The sequence below is a fragment of the Podarcis cretensis genome (genome assembly GCF_951804945.1).
Source record: "Podarcis cretensis genome assembly, chromosome: 5".
NCBI classification, from domain to species: Eukaryota; Metazoa; Chordata; class Lepidosauria; order Squamata; family Lacertidae; genus Podarcis; species Podarcis cretensis.
The window spans coordinates 6554251-6577728 of NC_137174.1; the positions used below are offsets into that span (position 1 = coordinate 6554251).

The following is a 23478-nucleotide window of genomic DNA, read 5'->3' on the forward strand; positions in this document are numbered from 1 at the left end:
GAGTAATTAAAGAGGAAGGCGGACAGGCAGAGATTCCTTCGAGACCGTCGTTCCAAAAGCCAGACCTATATATCTGCCCTGGGGGACTTAAATAGGTAGGGTGGCTGCCAAAAGACTGGGGCACCCACAGATCCCACGGGGATCGCTAGGGAGGCAAAGGAGCTCAGAATAGCAGTTTACCTTTTATAGTAATTAAAATATGCTGCTCCGTAGCGATGGCCCATAATGATAAGCCTGGGGGAGAAGCTTATCAGAAACAGGCAGACTCTTCTGCAAAACCGTAAACAGAACCTGCAATTTATCCCTGCGCGTCACTAACCACAGCCCAAGGAGGACCAGAGGCTGCCAAAGCTGATTGGAGGATATGCTCCTATGTTTGTTTACTCACTCGAAAAAGCGGCAAGCGTTTGTGCAGAAGGAGAAGCCGCAGGAATGAAATTAGTGTTCCTCTTCGGCAGCTTTGACATGAAATGTGGAGCATCGTTCTTACAGCATTTACAGTGTTCCAAATGTTTTGCTATAGAGGCTGTGGTTCAAATCTCACCTCTGCCATGAACTAGAGGTTCACTAAGTGCTGGGCTGCTTCTGACCGCGCACCTTCTTTTGTTATCCAAAATATCATGCCATGACACCAATTCCCAGCTCTGCAAACACTGCAGCTGGTGAAGTGATTTAGGACTGAGGAACAATGAGCAGGATGGCCTCCTGTCCCATGTACTGCTAGACGCTATAGGGCAAGAGAGACCCTTGGATCATAGCTGTCAACCGTCCCTTATTTGGCGGGAAACTCCCTTATCCCAGAGCCATGTCCCGCTGCTGTCCCTTATTGATGATGTCCCAGGTTTCATACTCGCCCTGCTCGGGAGTGAAGCAGCAGCTTGGGGTCCTCTGCTGCGCGCAAGAGAGCGCACACGAGCTGCCGTGTCTCTGTCTCTCCCTTTCCCCCTCAGGGGCGCGTCGTGAGGAGAAGGGTGGCGGCAGGCGGGCAGGCAGCCCCTCTCTTGCGAGGCTTCCGCCGTGCTGCCAGGGGAAGCTGGAGGTGGCAGCGGTGGCTGAGGAGGCAGCCTGAGGGAGGAGGAAGAGGAGGGGATGGGGAGGGACACAGAAGGGCGGCGCTTCAGCGGTGCCGCAAACACCTCATGCTGGGCTCGTGGGAGGCATGGGCGAGAGTCTCTCTCCCTCCCCCCTCTCTCTTGGGCGGGGAAGGGCCGATGGAACTCCTCACGCCAGGATGACGGCAGTCCCGACGTGTTGCTTAGCATACCCTCCAACCAGTGCAGCATCTTAATGTAGTGATTTCCCCCTCTGCATCCCTTTCATAACTCTATTTTTATAAATCGTTTGTCCATCCATAGTTCAAATTTTTACTACAAGTTTTCTGTCAATCCTACCAACGTATGTAGCTCTTTACAATAGCTTTTCAACTATATTATAAACTTTCCCCATTCTTTATTAAAGAGGTCCTCTTCCTGGTTTCTAATTCTGCCTGTAAGCTTTGCCATCTCGACGTCGTTCATCAGTTTTGTCTGCCACTCTTCTTTGGTCGGAGTTGTAGACCCTTAGGATCCAACCCTCTGCAAAACACAGTCAGTGGCAGCCAAAGCAGCCTGGCTCCATCAGTGCCAGATTTCTGCATAAGCTAAGCCAAAATTCCTTATTCTGGCTGCTGATCCCTTATTTTCGAGGCTGCTGGTCCCTTATTTTCAAATCTGTAAGTTGACAGCTATGCCTCGGATATTGTAGGATTCCACCTCCCATCATCCCTGGCAAGATTTGGAGAGCCACAAAGGATGGGATAAGCTGCAGAACTGCTTCTTTGGACCAGTAGCCGTGATGGGTGTACAAACACCATACCCACATGTAGAGCACATGGCTTTACCCAAAGAATTCTGGGCATTGTACTTTGCTAAGGGTGCTGGGGATTGTGGCCTTGCTACACTTCCCAGGATGCTTTCAGGGAAGTCATATGCTTTGAATATGTAATGAAAATGTGGTATGGATATGCCCAATAACTGCTACGTTATTTAGTTCCAGCCTTAACCAGAGATGCTGACTTCTCCGTCTCTGCTGAGCCACAATATAGGTAAAATAATGCTGTTTTACCTTACAGAATCATTGTGAAAATACTGAGAAAGTTTGCACTCTCACTTCACTCACTCTAAAAGTGCAATGCTAAGCAAGAACAAAGAGGTACATAAGCAAACTGCACTGGCTTGGATGGTCAACAGCTTCAGCCATGGGAAAACTAGGCTGCCTGTAGATTATTTTATTGGAAGTCCAGCCTTAGTGGGTGATTTAAATCCTCTTTCCCACCTCCCATCAAATAACTTAACATCCATTGTCTGGGACAGCCATCAATACCTGAACCAATATGCTTTTGAATTATTATGCTTGTGGAAAAAGTAGAAATCGATGACAGAGGGACAAAAAAAATACTTTAATTACAACAAAATATAATTATAGTCTCAGTTATTGCAACATATTATATTCAAATCAAAAGTTTTCTCACGCAAGCATCTGGTTCCCATATTGCATGGTTTCAGGCTGTTGACAGCTAAGTAAGGAGATTGCCATCACCACAGATACCCATGAGTTCAGTTTTCTGTTAGGCATTGTTGAGAAACTTGCATCTCATCAGAGCATTACGGCTTTTGTACGTACGGAACATTATTCCAGCTTCTAAGATTAAGGCTGCAATGATACACATGGGAGAAAATCCTACCGCTCTCAGTGGGACTTACCTCTGAGTTGACATGCATACGATTGTGCTGCAAGGCTGTGATCCTCTACACACTTAAGCCCCATTAAATGGAATGGGATGTATCTCTCAGTCAACCTGCACAGGTCGGGGGGGGGGTGGCAATCATTTGGGGCTGAGCTCCTCGGGGTTTAGAACAGGACCTGATGCTTCTATTATGATAAATGGTATTCAGTGGACACTTAATGGTGGAGGGGAAAATCTACATTAACATTAGAGCCAGAGATGAAAAGCATCCACTGTTCACTTATGAAAGGGAAGGGATCACCTTGAAAGGGACCAAAAAAGTAATTAATCCTCAATGTACGGCTCTCAATAAGATCTATTTGCCTTCTGTGACTTCATCAATTGCTGATTGGCTAGGATACTCTATGTGGTCAATCTAAGAAGCGTTGCCTTCACTCTAAATGCCTTCAGTGATGTCTGCATGTAGATAAATATGAATGTTCCTTATGTGATTAATCGTGTCCTCCTCACAGAGGGCACATGTTGCGGTGAGATCAACGTGTTGCGGGGTCGTTTGGATAGCAAACAGTTTGAAGGACCTATTTATACCCATGCATGTGTCGTAGAGCTTCCTCTTTTCGCTCGTGCATCAGAACACCCACCCACCTCCCCCTATATTTAGGGTTTTTTCAGCAATTGACCTTGCTATGCCGTCATGCGTTGGGACAGGGGCACCGTAGGAATTTCCCCACTTGGCTGATTGGCTGTTGCCATTTGGGTTTCGCCTGCAAATCGTCACAACTTGTAAGGCTGCAGATAGGAACTGGTTCAAGGTGGATAGGGATGCGGAGCTCTGCCGATCCCTATGTGAAGGGTATTCCATTAAAGGAATCCAAGGACTCAACTTGGTTTGGTCAATCCCCAAAAAGGGGTTGTGCCCGTGCTTGATTCCAGGGGAGCATCTGGGGAGTGAATAGAGTCTGTTCCCAGGCTTTTCACCTGCCTCAGGTGTTCACCCTTGGCTGACCTATGATGGAGCTCTGGGTCAGTGCTGCCTGCAAGGGTGCAGGGAGCTAGTCGAACCACAGCCTATGCAACCACTCACTTATCTGTAATCAAAAAAGTTGTGGACTACATTCTGCCAAAAACCAAAGCTAAAATTTGAGTTGAATGTGTCTTTATTTGGGAGGTATCGGGATCTGAACACGCAACTGATTTGATCACTCTATGAAGAAGGGGGAAAACTCTAATCGATTAGGAGTATTACACTGGGGATATTTGCAAATTCTGTGTGTGTGCCTGTGTGCTTGTGTATTAATTTTATCACAAAGTGAAAAAAAACATAGATTATATCACAAAATGTGTATTTAAATAGTATTTTAGCTCAATGCATGCATTTCTAACTATATCTTATTTGAAAATGTATCTTGTGGAAGACTGCATGCAAGATACAACATCTGCACATGTATTCATCTTGCAAGACAACACTTCATGTTTGCTAATTTTTTAAAATTTCTCAATAAAGTTTTGTTTTTTTTAAAAAAAGTACCTTGTAAATATAAAAGTACCTTTCATTTTGTTTTTTTAAATGAGAACTGTGTGAAATCTAAAGGATAATTATGTTCCAATCTACTCATGAATCTGGGAGGTGAGACTGAGGCCACCCTGCCTTGGAACTCACAGAAATATTATTCCACAAACACCCTTATACAGTAAGATACTTGTGCAAACCAGGGCTTTCAATTTGGGCCAAAGGGAAGCACTGGTGCTAAGAGTATCTTTTCAATATATTCCAGCTTCTGCTATATGAAAGGTTATGCTTCAGGAGCCTTAGTTTTGATTACTGACTGTGGGAGGTTCATCATTAAAAACTTTGAGAAGACTGAGCTCTGGGAATAGACGATGCGGGAAACACTCTCAGGGTATGAGCATGAACGCACACATGTTGGCAATGTTTCTAAATTGTTTCTGTAAAACTCTGAGAGCCTACTGTAGAGGGTCAAACTTTTTGGCTGGAAAAACCTGCACACAGGTCAACAGGTATAATTGAGATGAGAACTTGGGCTAAGTGAAGACTGCCTTTGCTTGGACGTGGTTGTCATAACATAAGATGGAAGAAGAGATGTTGCCATTTGCTTACATTCCAGCTAGATGGGGGGCAGAAGTCCAATCGATATTTGTCATGTTATATTACTGTACAAGAGGCCATGCGTGCTGACAAATCCAGTTTATTAAAAGCAAACCATGTTAACAGTGGGAGGGGAAGCTATTAAATCCTTGTGATGGTGCATGACAAACAATGTTTGCTCTCTGTCCAACAAAAGCAGGAACAGAGTGGCTAAAAATGAATTTATCAGCTGAAACGAACACACATATATCCTCTTATAAACTGACCTTCTTTACATTTTTGTTTAAATCAACCAGGCTGAGCAGAAAAATGTGGTCCTTAGCGCCGAGAAACAGCCGGCCCCTTTCCTCGTCCAGCAGCACAGTTCGGAAGTCCAGCCCCTCCGCCGAGCCCAAGAATGGAACACAGCTGTTAGAAAGCAGCAAGTCTGTGAGAGAATGAAGAAAACCTTTATCACCAAAAATGTATACACACGGCTCATTGGTGTCTTCTGTAAATATATGCACCCAACACGCTCTTCACTGGTTAAAATAACAGCAGCTTGCAACATTTCTTGCTATAGGACAGTGGGGTGGAGGGTAGCACACCAGAGCTGTGTGTGTCTCTTCCTCCATCTGGGGCTCCTGAACTAAGTTCAAGGTGATGAACAGCTTGGAACCAGTGGGCTTGTGGAATTATCCTACCCCAATGTGACCCCACTTGACTGCTCTGATGGGTGCAATTGGCACTGGTGTATCTGCCACATGATATTCATTCCACATCTGTAAGAAATTAATATCAATATATCATCAATATATCAATATTGAAATGAAGCAGGGACTTTTGTTCTACTCTTTCTGGCTCCCTCCTACTTAGAATATTTTTGTTTGAACAAGCCTATCTAGACATGTAGAAGTTACATGCTTTTAGAATTTGTTTTTTAGCTTGCAGTTGATATGAATTGGTTTTTGAATGCTTCTCAAATACCTGCTTTAACAATATTTTATTGATAATTTTAATGTTTTATTTTATTGCAAACCCCTTTTAGGTTTTATTACCATCAAGAAATAAATATATTTATAATATATATATATAATGTTATATATTATATTATATATAAGGTAAAAGGTAAAGGTACCCCTGCCCGTACGGGCCAGTCTTGACAGACTCTGGGGTTGTGCGCCCATCTCACTTAAGAGGCCAAGGGCCAGCGCTGTCCGGAGACACTTCCGGGTCACATGGCCAGCGTGACATCGCTGCTCTGGCGAGCCAGAGCCGCACACGTAAATGCCGTTTACCTTCCCGCTGGTAAGCGGTCCCTATTTATCTACTTGCACCCGGAGGTGCTTTCGAACTGCTAGGTTGGCAGGCGCTGGGACCGAGCAGCGGGAGCGCACCCCGCCGCAGGGATTCGAACCGCCGACCTTTCGATCGGCAAGCCCTAGGCACTGAGGCTTTAACCCACAGCGCCACCTGCGTCCCCTTATATTATATATATATAATGTTAAATAAAAGAAAGTAAATGAATAATGTAGATTAGAATGTAGACTGTGGATTTGAGCAACCTGAGATGGAACTCAGTGCTGCAACTACCCAGCCAACTGCATAGTTTTGGATTAATTTCCTTTCCTGAACGTTACATTGCTTGCATGAGCCATCAAATGTCCATATGTTTAGCAAATGATGCAACTTTTTGATTCATGAGGACAACAACTTTTAAAAACATATTGAGCAATGGTCATGTTTCAGTGATCTAGGCACCCGAACACCATGTACACATGTAAATGTTTTATACCTTTCCAATACAGAGATCTCCCTGGCCTTGTTCCTTATCCCAGCATTGTGTTAATCAACACAAGAAGTAAGGGTTTTTTGTGTGTGTGTGGTAGCACCCTAGAGGGTTGTGAGAGGCCAATGAGAACTCTTTTATTCCAGTGGGCCTTGCATTTCTGTTGTTCTACTTGAGATTTTTCTGGGACCAACCTTGTTATTTCCTTGTTTTGAGAGTTGCTTGCTTTTTCTCTTTGCAACTGTATCTTATCTATTATTGTTAGTGACTGTAATGGGTTTTTATGAATGTTTGCAGCCACATCCTAAATTCATGGCAGAGTGACAGGCTGTTATTTACTTTTTACAGGGTCAAACACGATCCAAACATTAACTCTTGTGCTCTGCAATAAATCATTTGATTAATCTGTTAATGAGAATTATTTTTTTAAATGGACATTTACCATTTATATTTTTGAATCTATAACTGTGTATGATAATGCTGATATTGTTTGGAATGTTCTATGTGTGACTTTATATACGAGATGTCAAAAGTAAACAAAAGTAAACATCTCCTTTAAATGAAGTTGTGCTTATTGTAAGCCAGCTTGAACAGTCCCTAGAGTCATGCTTCTGGGACGTGTTTTTGTTTTAATAAACAAATATACAAGCAAATTCATAAATAAGACAAACTGGGAACAAAAGGCAAATGCTTTGGACAAAATGTACGTGTGTGTTAGTGTCCTCACAAGTCTTTCTCAGCCAGTTTCGCCCACAACAGCGGAGAACCCCAGTACAACTGAGGACCTGTAAGAACCTGCCATAATCCAGTGCAGTCAAAGGGCCTCCTCTCATGTGTAACAAAATAAAAAAAAATTCTTCCAGTAGCACCTTAGAGACCAACTAAGTTTGTTATTGGTATGAGCTTTCCTGTGCATGCACACTTCTTTTCTCATGCATAGTTTGCCTGTCCTCTCTACAAATCATTCTGTCTCTGTCTCAAACTCTGCCCTGATCCCCCTACTTTGCCTCCAGAGCAAAGGCAGCCACAGTGCTGGTGGAAATTCCAGAGCTGACATTGGAGTGCACACTTTGCTGCCAGAAATCTCCATTGCAAACAGCACCCCAGCAGAAGACCAGAAGCTGGCACTAGGATACAAATCTCTCAAGTCTCTGGTTTCCTGCTGGGCATAGCTGTCAACTTTCAGATTTGAAAGTAAGGGATCAGCAGCCTCACCTGTCCCGGAGACAGTCTACGGGATATCTAACAATCTGGGATAGCAGCAGGAAGCAGCAGGAAACAAGGGAATTTCCCATAAAAAAGGGAATGTTGACAGCTATGCTGCTGGGCTAACAGTTTCCTACAGAGCTCCACCGAGTCAGCTCCAACACTAGGGCCATCTATTATTATTATTATTTCAAGAACAAATAACAATACTGTTTACAAGGAAATAAAAGCCGGCAACAAATTAAAAAGAATAAATCCAATTATAAAAAACAGACCTATGTGTAATACACAGCAATACAGAGTGAAACAACTACATTAAAACATCCATATTTTAAATATATAGTAAACAAGCCCATTGGAACACCATAATAACTGAGAAAGAGTGGGAAACTCAAGTCAAGACATTGGAGAAATGTTTGTCTAAGCCGTGTTACTTCCAAGAGCTGGTTGAATGCTAATAGTGATGGCACTTTTCATATTTGAGCAGGAGGATCATTTCCCCCATGAGTGCCCCCCATGGAAAAGCTTGCTTCCATCTTACCACAAGTTGATAATCATCAGGCCAGGACAAAGTCAAACAAGACACAAGATCTACCCACCCGGGAAGAATGGCAGATGAAGGTGATGGACTACATGGAACTGGTGGAAATGACTGGCAGAATCTGAGACCAGGGAGCAGAGTCGGTGGAGGAAGATTGGGGGAAATTTAAAGATTATCTACAGAAATATTGTAAAATTAAGGAATGTTGGAAAGATGTTGGAATGAAGTTACATGGCTTTAGCAGAAATGTTATAAAGATTTAAGTATGATAGACTGTAATTGGATTAAAGGAAAAATAATGTTAGAATTGGTTAAGTTAAATGATAGGACAGAAGTTTGAGGAAGATGGAAAGGATTTGCTGAAACAATTAATTGAAGTGGAATACAGAAGGAGGGAGGCGTGAGGAGGTCGCTGAAACAAGTAAAAGAAAGGTAATAACATTGAAAGTATAGGTTGTGTTTTCTTTTTCTTTTTTTCTTTTTTTAATTGTTTTTGTTTTATGTTTATGTAATATTTTTGTTTTTGTATTGTATTGTATGATTTTGTCATGTTTAACTTTTTTTCTTTTTCCTTTCTGTAACTTTTAAAACTTTAATAAATATTATTTTTTTTTAAAAAAAAAAAAAAGTCAAACAAGTTAGCTAACGTTCAGTTTTCAGCCCTAAAGTGGTTGAGACCAATGGCAGTAATTTACAGAGCTGGCCAGTGTGAAGGCCAGCTCAGAGTCCTGACATTTAAAACAAATCTGGTTTTTTGTATGTGTTTTGTTTTGTTTTAAGCAATGCGAAACTAATGTCGAGTTGGCAGACAGTGCAGTAGAGAGGGGAGGGACATGGTTAACAGTGCTAGGATTTCAATGCTGTTATCAGGTATAATTTGCAGCGGTTTGGTTTGCGCACAGGAAAAGATTAATGAACCTCTACAGGGTAGTGTATTTCAACAAACCCATTGCTGTTTTAGCCTCCAGTCGTTCTCCTGGGCACAGACGCTGATTCATATCAAATCATGTCAGGCTCTGTGATGTAGACAAATGAGGATGGGAAAGAAACCAACTCATTTTCACTTACAAACTAAAACGTAATAGTTGAATCTTGGCATGGGGTGGATTGTCTGTGGGTCCAGCTTTCATACTTCTCGAAATGACCCAAAGCCTACTATTTCCTTCTCATCAACAATATTTGGAATGAATGAGCAGTATACACATTATTGGAATACAGCTATTTCAGGCTTACAAGAAATGGGAGGAAATGCTTTTCAGACATGCATTCCAGAAGACTCTTGCATTGCTTTGTCTTTAGACGGACAATGCAAATGCCAAGGAATAGTGCACAGTTAAAATGAATGAGCTGAATGATGGAGGAATAATGTCCAGATCCGTGTTTCCTTCTGCTCAGTACAATCATCCTAAAAACCTTTGATCAGCACATAGCAGTTCTGCTTGGTTGTGACCTGAAGTCTGCAATCATGGTGATCATGAAAAGACAAATCAGAAAGGTGGCATGCAATATTTTGTAACCGGCCAAGTGAAGAGCGATGCCTTTGGTTTAACTTGCCATTTTGGGATATCCTCTCTTTCTTTGTACGTTGGTTTGTTTAGTCTAGTTCCCTCAAACACCCATATATTGGGATATGGTTGTGTCTCTTTTTAGAACACAGCTCTACAACCAGGATCCAAAGGCTAACTACAGGTATGCACCAGGGCTTACCCAAGTTCCTTTGAATGAATGCATCCTCTGCCAATTTGAACAGCAAAGCTCCAGCCCACATCATAAACTGCTGTGGAAACTCCTTTCAGATTCCAAAGTGGTTTGTTATATGGCACCCAGTGGGGCAGAACAGCTGTTAGCACAAGCTAATATTCACTTCGGGCACACACAGCTAGTTGTGTGCTTTGTTGTAACCCAGACAATGTTCGATGTTTCCAGACAAAACTACAGCTCAGTGAAACTTGTGTATATGTATAGATTTATGACCCAATCATCCATTTCAAGTTAGAAGAACAGATTCTCTCTCTCTCTCCCACACACACACACACACACAATTTTAAGGAGAGATGCCAAATACACCTTCACAAGATATGTGAAGCATCATCTATTGAACACAATGATTTAGTCATTTAATTTTTAGGAGACACCTGTGGTTGAAACAGCTTGAAAATTTAGACAGCCCAGTACTGATTGGATTTTTTTAAAAAAAAAAAAAACAAAAAAAACCTGGGTCAGCACAACACGTTACATTTTGGGAAAATATCATGGATAGTTTTTGCCCCCTGTTACTCTGACTAATCATTCTTACTAAAAAGAAGGCAGCTTCATGGAATCATGTTTCCTCTTAAAGTCCAATCTTTTCAGAGAATTTAGAATGAGCTCATAATGACCCAAGAGATGATTAAGGTCCACTGACATCCAAGGGAAATTGTTGCCTCTTTGGAAAAGCTTGGGCTTTGTACCATTTGCAAAGCATGAGCATAGTCATGTAAGAAATAGAGGGGAGAGCAGAAACCCCCCTCGCCTGCTTTAAACAGTCCTTGTTCTGCTAGTTTCAAACAAATAAATGTGAGCAGAATACAACTTGGTCTTGTTTGCTTGGCTGCTTGTTTCATCATCAACCTTCAACCTCTGTAACTCCTCAAGTCAGCCCCCAACATGGAGCCCAGTTGCCGTTCCTTCTGTTGCAGGGAAATTGGAATCACAGTCACAGAGGGAGGTAAAGATCTCTAGCTATGATGCACCACAGCTTTGCTTTGTTTTTCAGTATGTAACTTATAGCTATTTATTTGTTATTGGACTTAAAACCCACCTTTGCCCTCACAACAACAAGGTACGTAGGTTAGGCTGAAAGTTGGTGACAAGTTACCTCATTGAGCTTCATCACCAAGTGGGGTTTTGAAGCTGTGTCTCTCCAGTCTTAACCCAACACCTCAATTGCTGTGCCCCCACTCACACCCTGCATTCAGCAGACTTGATTTTAGTACAATCGCAAGATTTAATCATAGGGAAACATGGCTCAGAGATTCCTCCCTCCTTCAACTAGTTAAACATGCCACTCTAATTTCCCTGCTTGTTTGAACAAGCCTAACTGCCATGATGAAAAAGTGATGTCATTCAAGAAAGGGATTGGGACCACTTTCCAAACCCTTCTCTGTGACTGTGGGATCCATGGTCAGCTTCCCTGTGGTAGGGAAAGTGGTGGTGTTGACAGACAGGGGGCTGCCATTGCTAATGAAAGCTTGTCAATAACACCAATGTTGCATTTTGGGCAAGGCCCTCGGTAAATAATACGAGGGTTTGATGTAGCAGAGTACACACAAGAAACAGACTCACAGGGTGGTTACAAACAGCCTATAAATTCATCTACATCCCAACATGCCCTGCTATAATGCACACCTGTAATTATATTGCTGAAGGACCCGGTAACTAAAACCAAAATGAGCATTTTGTTTTTGGGTTTTTTTAAATAATATTTATTGGTGTTTCAAAAAGTTACAAGAATAAAAAAGAAAGAAAAAGAAAAAACAGAAAATACAAAATACAGAAAAAAAATAAAAAACAATTAAAAACAAATCCATCTTACCATATCTTATCTATCATTTGCTTGTTTCCTTGACCTCCTCACACCTCCCTTTTTTGTAATCTAGTTCATTAGTTGTTTCAGCAAATCCTTTCCTTCTTTGTTTTTATCTTACTAATTTATCTTAATATATTGTAACTTTACATTCTGACCTGTTAACAATCCATTTTTACTTAATCCTTTATAACATTACTGCTAAAACCACATAGCTTCATTCCAGCATCCTTCTAACATTCCTTAATTTTACAATGTTTCTGTAAATAGACTTTAAATTTCTTCCAGTCTTCTTCTACCGACTCTTCTCCCTGGTCTCGGATTCTGTCAGTCATTTCCGCCAGTTCCATGTAATCCATCACCTTCATCTGCCATTCTTCCCGGGTCCAAAATGAGCATTTTGACCCATGAGGCTGGCAGGGCCCACCTGCCCTCCACATCAGGTAAGTAAAGTAAGTAAGTAAAGTTTTATTTATACCCCACTGTAATGGTTATAAGGGGTTACTTGTGCGTAAGTTGCCGTTACTTTCGGCTAGATTGCCTGGCTAACCATGCCTCGGCTGACAGCCCTCACTCCGTGGCCATTCAGTCGCTTGCAGAATCCGTCAGTGGGCGTTTCTTGAGCCTCTTGGAGCATAGAAGCTGTTTGATGCCAAGTCTCCGCCTACTCTCCCTGCGCGGGACTCTTCTGCGCAAGGAAGGAGTGGGCAGAGGCGTGCCCATGCTCTCTCCACTAGTCTCGGGCGAAGAGTCTTGGAGACCCCTCTCCGAATCCTCCATCTCCCTCCCTTCTCTACTGGTGTTGCGCTGAATTCCTTCCCCCCTGCTGGTCCCCTCTCCTGCATCGCTCGGGAGCCTTGCCTCCACCTCTCGCTCCGATGTCAGTTCCCTGACACCCGCCTTCCCCGGTCAAGACCAGGCTCAGGGCGGCTAACATCAAATATAAAATACATTAAAATACAATCAAACAATTGATTAAAATACAGCTTAAAAATTAGAATCAGGATAGAATTAAATGACTGCCCATGAATTACAACCATAGGGGTCGGGAACCTCAAGTATTCAGCTATCCATGTTGGTCCCACATGAACCGATAAAAGGGCCAAGAGGTAACTTACAGGGTCCCATAGAGGGAGGTCAAACTGGGCCCGGACCGAAGGCCAGGCGGAACAACTCCATCTTGCAGGAGTTGAAGAGATGTCAAGTCCTGAAGGGTCCTGGTCTCCTGCAATAGAGTGTTCCACCAGGCTGGGGCAAAGCCAAAAAGGTAGCTGGGTCTGTGAGGCTTGGCTTTTATTTCCCACAATGCCCTGGATGGAAACTATGCTGGGCATTCCAGAGCATCGTGGGAAGTTAAAACGTCACTGATGCCAGAGTGCTGCTGCTATGCCAAGCTGTCCAGTAAGCCTGCAAGGGGTCCCTAAATGTAACAAGGGGGCACCAGGCCAATTTGCCAAGACCCCTGCCCACCTGGCTCCCCATCAAATCTGGGACGGACAAACAATTACCCCCTGGCTAACAGAAAAAGTAAATGTTCCCGGAAGACAAAAACGAAAGAGTAGTGCCAGTAACGGAGTGATTGTTTTACCACATCCATCAGAGATTATCCACGCAAGAAGATCACAACCCTTTCACCCCTCAGCCTCTGCTGGGCCCACAATAATTAACTCTTTTGATCAGAGCTGAGCAGAACAGAGTCTGATGACCTTCCACAAAAGTGAACTTTAGACCTCTCAGAAAGGAGAAGTTTCATTAAAAATAAAAGCAGTTATCTGTACAGTCATAAAGTCCACTCTCCTGAAAGCTCCGCGGGTTGTCTGAAGTTCAAAACAGTTCCTCCTGACCATTTATGGCTAGCTCTTTAATGTTGGATATTTTTGAACAAACTCTGAGTAAAGGCACAGCTGCACAAAGAAGAGGGGGCTCTTTTTCAAGTACTGTTGTTGATGTTGTTACAGAGATAATGAAATGCTCCTCTGTGACTTCGCATTATTGGTGAAAAAGTAACAGGCCCAGTTCAGAAAACATCACACAGCCAAGTTAAATAATTAATCCTGAAGCATTGTGAATGGAAATGTATCCAGTTTGAAGCATTTGTTATTACAAAGAGGACCTCGGGTCGTGGACACGTACAGGTTCCCTTGTTCCTAAGCAGCTTATCTTTCTTGTGTGACTGCCAAATAAAGCAAAGCCATCCTTGTTACTGAAGCAATTAAAAATGGAAGAGTATTATTATTATTATAAGGAAAAGGAAACTGTCCACATGAAAGGTTACAAGTTGAGCTCCTGATCCCATGCAAACTCTTCCCAATATTTCAAAATATGAGAGATGATCTGGTTCAACATTACATCAACCTTTACCCAAGAAGGGTCAAAGTCAACATAGAAGATGAACCCCATGTGTCACAGAACCTTGAAATACAAAGAACTGAACCAGCTATGGATCCCTCTCTATGAAATTTTATTTATTTATTCATTCATTCATACATACAAACATACCAACATACCAACATACCAACATACAAACATACAAACATACAAACATACATACATACATACATGCATGCATACATACATACATGCATGCATGCATACCCACCCTGCCCATCTGGCTGGGTTTCCCCAGCTACTCTGGGCAATTCCCAACAGATCAAAAACAGAATAAAACATCAAATATTAAAAACTTCCCTAAAGAGGGCTGCCTTCAGATGTCTTCTAAAAGTCAGGGGGTGCCGCCCACAGTGAGTGTCCCAGGGGGATGGGGTGGCAATGTCACCCACCCTTAGGGATGACACCCGGGATGGACCACCCCCACCGCACCCTCTTCCTCTGCCACTGGATGGTGGGAGGGGAAGTAAAAATGACCACCAGGTTTTTACCAGGTTTCTTGGCCACAACCTAGATGCACCTGGAGGGATTGCCATGCACAAGGTGACGCTACATGGCTTATGGGCTGCACTGGGGTTAGCGGGTTACAAACTGAGCAGACCTTCAGCAACCAAATTGAAATGTTGTTCCCCTAGATATTTAATTAGTTTACCTTGTAACAGATATGCTGGTTGTGCAATCTTGCAATCAGAAGATTATTTCCTCCCTTATCAAGAAAGTAACCTGTTGAGTTAGATGCTAAGCAGGGCTGGGAAAATGTCTTAAATTCCTAGGCACCAACATCACATTGAGAAGAAAGAATCCAGAGGCAGCATCAAACTCAACAACATCCTCAGTATGTACAGCTGACAGTGAGATTCTCAGTTCCTAGCCACCTGCATGAAATATTTAGGCATTCAGTCAACCTGGTGCCTGGTTCCTTTTTCCCTTCTCAGCCTTGATTATAACAAACACAGCAGCATACCTTCCCACATATCACAGATGAAACTCTTGTACCCTTGAGTTGTAACACTCCCATTGTCACATGACGCATTGCTACTCTCGTAGTTACATGCTGCTGGAGAAGCCTGACTGTGGGCACATTTAGTCATTGGCTCTGCAGTTAAATAGACTGTCCACTTCTCAGGCAAGATGCCTAGAGCTGCTTACAAGAGTGCAAAATGTTTAACCCCACAATAGATATCCTTCTAATAGGGTATTTCTACCAATCAGTACCTGCTTCTTGGGAGAAAGGCGATGACAAACCTAGACAGCATCTTAAAAAGCAGAGACATCACCTTGGTGACAAAGGCCCATATAGTTAAAGCTATGGTTTTCCCAGTAGTGATGTATGGAAGTGAGAGCTGGACCATAAAGAAGGCTGATCACCGGAGAATTGATGCTCTTGAATTATAGTGCTGGAGGAGACTCTTGAGAGTCCCATGGACTACAAGATGATCAAACCTATCCATTCTTAAGGAAATCAGCCCTGAGTGCTCACTGGAAGGACAGATCGTGAAGCTGAGGCTCCAATACTTTGGCCACCTCATGAGAAGAGAAGACTCCCTGGAAAAGACCCTGATGTTGGAAAAGGTGGAGGGCACAAGGAGAAGGGGGCGACAGAGGAGGAGATGGTTGGACAGTGTTCTCAAAGCTACAAACATGAGTTTGACCAAACTGCGGGACGCAGTGGAAGACAGAAGTGCCTGGCGTGCTCTGGTCCATGGGGTCATGAAGAGTTGGACACGACTAAATGACTAAACAACAACAACAACCAATCAGTATGTGGAAAATGATTTTGCTGCAATAGGAAGACATTTAGCTGATGGCTGAGGATTTGTGTTCTCTCCTAAGCCATTGGGTTTTAAAAATTTACCACCGCTGTTTAAATGTGTGTGTTTGTGTGTGTGTGTGTGTGTGTGTGTGTGTGTGTGTGTGTGTCATTGCCAAAGCAATCAGCACTTTGGGGAGTTCTAGGAAAACATGCCGGACATTTCGCTGAAAAGTTATTTAGAAGGGAAGCTGTACTGTTTGCAAGCAAGAAAAAGGAAATCCTTTCTGCCAAAGGCAAATCAATTTAATGATGCCAAGTGGGAATATTCCAGAGTTCTTTCTGGTTACCCACAGGGCAAGCAGCCATATTATTCTGCCTGATGGGCAGTGGCACCTTGTGTAAACAAAAGATTCTGTCCACCTTCCTAAAGGAGGCAACATTTTTTCCCCCAGCCTGGAGTCATGCATACGTGCCATAAAAGGTAGTCATTTTCCTGCATGATTCAGCAACTGTGCACTCAAGAATCTTGCAAGTTAGCTGTAACAAGCTAACTTAAAGCTGGGGTAATGGGAAGATCAGTCCTCGGCAGGTGTTGGTAATTGCCTGCAGCACAGCAAATAAGGAGTATTTTAATCGTAATAAGCAACCAACAGAAAGCAACCAGGTTGGGAATGGTGCAGCCAGTCAATGACAGAGCTGGGTTCAAAATGCAGGACAAAAGAAAGGCAAGCATGGAGGAAGGTGACAGCAGAGGTCAAATGGTAGAATTCTGGAGCAGAGCTGGCCCACACATTACACAGAAGGAGGTGGTATTGCTGGTGCCCTTCCTGTCTCATCGCTGGGGTCTTCCACAGGTTTGCTTCCAGCGTCAATTCCTGCACTTTTCTTAAGGATTTGGCCCACACTTCAAATGATTCAGATGTGTCTTTATGTAATCCATCAGAGCAGACCTCTGCTAAACCTCTCTCCCCTATCTGACCCGAATGCCCAAACAGGACTACAGAAATTGCCCAAGAGCTGCTTATTATCCCATGTCAAAATGTCGCCTCAGTTGTACTGCTATTCTCCATTTACAGCACAACTGTACATCACTGGGGATGTGAGGCTGCCACTGAACCTGATCTTTCGGTAACATCTAGCTGAAGAACCTCTTGTGTTTAGCATTGCTGCTTCAGTTCTTCGGCTCTAAAAGGCAGGGGAATGCTGAATCTCATGGTATCGTGTCAGAAGTTTCATTTTATAGACATTACTGGGGAGGTGCAGGTCAGCGGCAGCTGATAGTCTCCGGTTAGGCCTTTGGAAAGAAGCAAGCCCCACAGGGGTGATCACACCTACAGTTGTTCGCAGCCTCATCCTTTTTCAACTGCCTGCCTCCATCCCCACCCCACCCCCATGTCCTATCTCTGCTTCTGGGATTAAGCCAGGTCAGCTTGAAGAATTACTGGGTAGTATCTTGTGTAGAAAAAAATGTCCCCCTTCTTTCCTCCCAAAGACCCTTTTCAAAGACATAAGTTCATAACTGTTTACAAAGTGGATATGGGTCTGTTTTCCAAGGTTATTCTGTGTAAACAACTGATGTCAGTGTGGAGGCTGTCCTGCAGGAGACAATGGGCTGGGTAATTACAAGAAAAAGAGTGCAACAGGCACTCAAAACGCATCTTCCATATTTAGTGTCTAAAAGTGGGATAAAAGAAAACACAACATGATGAAAACTATTTATTATCCAGCTATGCTCAGCTTCTCTCCTTCCCCTCCTGCCTTGCAGTTGTTTCCTGGTGTTTGGGAACCTGCATTGGCAGAGACAACCTTAATCAAACCATTTTGGGGCTGCCTTCAGCATACCTCAGATGTTTGTCCCTTAGTGGAAACCCTCAAATTTGCTTCTATTTTTGTTTTAGACAAAATATCAGGGCCAACACTGCTCCACAGCGATTTCCCCAGGACATTTTGCTGCCTGAGACAAAAGGCTAACCTGGCACAGCTGCCGCCAGCATTCCATGAGCAGAAGGTGACTAGCCCATCAGGTGAATCTTGATATAATGCTTGAGACAACACCGTATCCTTCCCTGCACCTCAGGTCAGGGCACAATTTTGCCCTTCAACATCTCAGGATCAGCTGCAGGAAGCAGAAGGCTCACTCTGCCCAAGGATAGGGCCAAGGCTGCATCTCACTGTATTGCCGTGTGCACATTCAAACAAATTGCATGTCCATTTCTAGGTGCAATTAAAATGTGCAATTAGGTAAAGGTAAAGGGACCCCTGACCATTAGGTCCAGTAGTGACCGACTCTGGGGTTGCGGCGCTCATCTTGCTTTATTGGCCGACGGAGCCAGCGTACAGCTTCCGGGTCATGTGGCCAGAATGACTAAGCCGCTTCTGAAGAACCAGAACAGTGCACGGAAATGCCGTTTACCTTCCCGCCGGAGCGGTACCTATTTAACTACTTGCACTTTGACGTGCTTTCGAACTGCTAGGTTGGCAGGAGCAGGGACTGAGCAACGGGAGCTCACTCTGTTGTGGGGATTCGAACCGCCGACCTTCTGATCGGCAAGTCCTAGGCTCTACGGCTTTCCATTTCTTGCACAGAGGTTCCTTCTTAGCATTTCTGGCAAATTATGGCACTGAGGGCAACCAGGGCCAACAATTGCCAAGTTCATGTAGTTGTTGTGATGCTGCATTGCATCAAGCCCAAAGGATTGAGATTGAGACTTCTCTATTTTGATTCCTTTCTCCACCATCCAACACTAACAGTTATGACACCGGTGAGTTTACTAACTTTAGGGAAGTGTGATTAGGATAAAATAGTTCACAGGTTAAAACTTATTTCCATAAGAAAAGAAATCAGCAAAATTTGTGGGAGAGTTCTGTTTTTATTAGGTGTGCCTCAAAAATTGAATTCTGAAAGGAAAAAGGTTAAATGTTAAAAATTCCAAAGTCAGATTTGGATTCTGAAATTTTCCAATTTAAAAACTGGTACAATAATTTGTTTTTGAATTATGTAATTCCAGAAATAAGATTAGGAAAGGATTCCAGACCAGGCACAGCTACAAGAGCAAGAATTCCAGGGTATGGTATACATACACATGGAGGAGCCTACCTTCTTGGTTAAAGCAGGTCTAGGTCTGATCAGCACTTTGGATAGGAGACTACTTGGGAACCACATGTTTGCTGCCATGGGTGTCATCATGGAAGAAAGTCAGGGTGCAAATGTCAGAAAATAAAAGCAAAAACAAAAAGCAGGATGGAGTTTTGAAATATATTTTCCAGCCAGACTTTTCATTCTTAAAAACAGTGGCAAAAAGAAGCTAAACTAAACAATTGGGTTATACCTGTGCCATAGAGGATTCTCAATATACAGTATTACCAAATTTTAAAGGCATTTATTCAGTGAAGAATTTGGGACCTTTTCTTACCAATCAGAAGAGACTGACTTATTCTCTTGCTCCTATTTTTCTTGCCATGTTTTTCTCATTAAAGCAGGCAACGCACTCTTATTTACCATGTAAACAACTTATTGTTTTTAATCATTTTTTATCAGCTAGAGAGTCATAAAACTAATCTGAATGTCTTCATTTCTGTTGCCAGACTTTTCCACTCAACCACCACCCTCACAAACATACAAACATTATTACTCAAAGTTTTGTTTTGGTCTAGATTGTTTAAAATATCTTATGTTGCTATTTACCATTTTCCAAAAGAATGACAACAACTGAGTTACTTTGCTGGGGGGGGGGGCTGAATAACTGAAAATATTTGTTGGCAATGCTACAACAAAGCAGGAATAATAACACTGAAAAGTCACTTAAAATGTTTACCTTTATAGGAGAGTTTAAGTCTTGGGACATTTTGTTTAGATGTTACGGACAATGGCAAGAGTATCATTCCCAAGCAGAACATCATACAAAGATGTTGGGTTTTGAGAGATATTGTTCCAATCATTTCTCCGGAATTTTTTCTTGCACTTCTCATTTCTTTCAACAATCCAAAAGAAATCTGTAAAGAAAAATAAAATGTCATTGTCTTTGATAAAGTAAGATTTGTTTTCTTTCGTTTTTAAATGAAGGATGGCTAAAAGCATTCTTCTCAACGGAAAATATTTTATCATATGCTCGAAAAAAATTCAGATGGACACAAAGGAGCCAGACATGCTTGCTCATGGGTAGGCAAACTAAGGCCCTGGGGCCGGATCTGGCCCAATCGCCTTCTAAATCCAGCCCCCGGACGGTCCAGGAATCAGCATGTTTTTAATGTGTAGAAGGGACGCAGGTGGCGCTGTGGGTTAAAGCCTCAGCGCCTAGGGCTTGCCGATCAAAAGGTCGGCGGTTCGAATCCCTGCGGCGGTGTGCGCTCCCGCTGCTCGGTCCCAGCGCCTGCCAACCTAGCAGTTCGAAAGCACCTCCGGGTGCAAGTAGATAAATAGGGACCGCTTACCAGCGGGAAGGTAAACGGCGTTTCCGTGTGCGGCTCTGGCTCGCCAGAGCAGCGATGTCACGCTGGCCACGTGACCCGGAAGTGTCTCCGGACAGCGCTGGCCCCTGGCCTCTTAAGTGAGATGGGCGCACAACCCCAGAGTCTGTCAAGACTGGCCCGTACGGGCAGGGGTACCTTTACCTTTACCTTACATGAGTAGAATGTGTGCTTTTATTTAAAATGTATCTCTGGGTTATTTGTGGGGCATAGGAATTTGTTTATTATTTTTTCCAAAATATAGTCTGCCCCCCCAAAGGTCTGAGGGACAGTGGGCTGACCCCTGGGCTTGCTGAAGCAAATTGTTCATTGGAGTCACTGGGAGATTTCCCCCCGGTCTAAACAGCAGGCTTGGGTTGGGGTCTGAGCCACCCGCTCCGCACAATGTTCCCAATCTGGATTCTGCCTGTCCCCCTCCCCATGTCTGTGATGTATTTTAGACAGCCCATTCGGGCAAATGCTGGCTGCATCACTGATGCATCTCTAGCTTAGTCCTAAGGTTGCCGTCCCAGGTGTGCTTAACCTCAGATGGGGGCTGGGAAGGAAATACACCTCACTGAACACTATTATTAGTATTATTATTTATTAAATTTGTATCCCACCCTTCATCCAAAGATTACAAGGCAGTTCACAACATAAAACTACAAAGTGGGAACACAAAATACATAATACAGTGGTACCTTGGTACTTAGACAGCTTGGCTCCCGAACAAATTGGCTCCCAAATGCTGCAAACCCGGAAGTAAATGTTCTGGTTTGTGAACCTTTTTTGGAAGCCAAACATCCAACGTTTGGAAGCTCCTGCAGCCAACTGGAAGCCGTGCCTTGGTTTTTGAATGGTTTCGGGAGTCAAATGGACTCCCGGAACAGATTACATTCAAGAACCAAGGTGCCACTGTAAAACAAAAACAAAGCAAGCCAATTCCACCACCCCTAACACATTTATCTGAAATAATATTTATTCCAATTTTAAAGGTTACAAAAAGAAAACACTAAATTAGGCATGAAAAAACAAAGCAATGCATCACAATAAAAACAAACAGACAAAAAAAAGAAAAAAAGAAAAAAAACACAGAAAAATATGAACAAAAAACAAACCAAACCTTCCCATAACTTATTTTTATCTGCTTATTTCCTTGACCTCCTCACACCTCCCTTTTTTGTATTCTAGTTCAATTGAATGTTTCAGCAAATCCTTCCAACTTTGTTTTTATCCTAATAATTTATCTTGGTATACTGTTATTCACATCTTTCACAAATTAAGAAGTCAATTTTAACCTAATCCTTATATCATTTCTGCTAAGACCACATTACTTCATTCCAACAACCTTCTAACATTCCTTAATTTTACAATGTTTCTGTAGATAGACTTTAAATTTTTTCCAATCTTCTTCCACCAACTCTTCACCTTGGTCTTGGATTCTGCCAGTCATTTCCGCCAATTCCATATAGTCCATCACTTTCATCTGCCATTCTTCCTGGGTGGGTAAATCTTGTGTCTTCTAATACTTCGCGATGAGTATTCTTGCTGCTGTTGTTGCATACATACATAAAGAAAGTTCTGTCCCTCTTTGGCACCAATTGGCCGACCATGCCCAGGAGAAAGGCCTCTGGTTTCTTCTGAAAGGTATACTTAAATACCTTTTTTCATTTCATCATAGATCATCTCCCAGAAAGTCTTAATCCTTGGGCATGTCCACCAAAGGTGAAAGAATGTACCTTCGGTCTCTTTACATTTCCAACATTTATTATCGGGCAAATGGTAGATATTTGCAAGCTTGACTGGTGTCATGTACCACCTCACCCCTAACACATTTAGAAGGACATAGTTAGTCAGTCAAAGGCCTGGTTAAAGAGGAATGTTTTCGCCTGCTGCCTAAAGATATATAATGAAGGTGCCAGGAAAACCTCCTTTGGGAGAGCATTCCGCAAAGGGGAACCAGCACAGAAAAGGTTTGTTCTCGTGGAGGAAGTACATGAAGAATGATGGTCACAGGGTCCAGCTTGGTTCATATGGGGAGTGATGTACACAGTTCATTACTTCAATGCCTATGGCCAAACCTTCACATAAAGTTATGGCCTTATTTGATCCCAAACCAAGATGTTGCGTGCTGTCTAGTTATATGCACCTTAGGGACATAGCTGCCAACATTTCCCTTTTTTAAAGGGAAATTCCCTTATTCCGAATAGGATTCTTCGCAAGAAAAGGGGAAAGTTGACAGCTATGCTTAGGGAACAAGATGGTTAAGGGGCCTCAACATGCAAGTGGGAAAAGGTCAGCATGCACTCCTTTCCTAACCCATCTTTTTATTTCAATTCTTTTAAGATGATGCTTCTGAAACAGGACAGAACAGGAGTCGGCAAACTTTTTCAGCAGGGGGCCGGTCCACTGTCCCTCAGACCTTGTGGGGGGCTGGACTATATGGGGGGGGGGTGAATGAATTCCTATGCCCCCAAATAACCCAGAGATGCATTTTAAATAAAAGGACACATTCTATTCATGTAAAAAACACGCTGATTCCCTGAGCATCCACGGGCCAGATTGAGAAGGTGATTGGGCCAGATCCGGCCCCCGGGCCTTAGTTTGCCTACCCATGGGATAGAAGGTCTCCCCTCCCAGAATAAGGGCAGGGGTGGGCAGGAGCCGCCTACAAACAGGGGGAAGTTTCAGGGGGAGAGATGCAGCCTCCAAAACAGCTGGCAGAAGCTGCAGAGCAGCAGGAATCTCTCTGATGATTCTGCGTAGAGCAAGTTCTCCCCTACCTGTGCCTCTTTCTCAAGCTGGAGAATTCCAACCAGGGATTCCAAGAGGTTTGTGTTCTTTCGGTTCCCTTTGAGCGCCAGCAAAAAATTAGTGCCCACAAATCCTTACATTAGTTGCACGTCTGCAGCTGCAGGTGCCAGGAGGTGTTGCCAAAGTGATGCCTGCAGAGGGCCGGAGAACTTGTGAATGGAGTGT

The 23478-nt window shown here is 43.2% G+C and overlaps 1 protein-coding gene across 1 annotated transcript in view; it reads right to left on the reverse strand.

Annotated features, from left to right (window-relative positions):
* Nucleotides 1–23478, reverse strand: part of SEMA3D (semaphorin 3D) — a 188496-nt gene that overhangs the window by 104168 nt on the left and 60850 nt on the right. Inside the window, exons 2-3 of the mRNA XM_079975171.1 lie at nt 19869–20046; nt 5099–5259 (exon numbers count right to left, since the gene is read on the reverse strand). Of these exons, the coding sequence (XP_079831297.1) occupies nt 5099–5259; nt 19869–20022 (315 nt within the window). The 5' untranslated portion in view covers nt 20023–20046. The remainder of the gene's footprint in view (nt 1–5098; nt 5260–19868; nt 20047–23478) is intronic.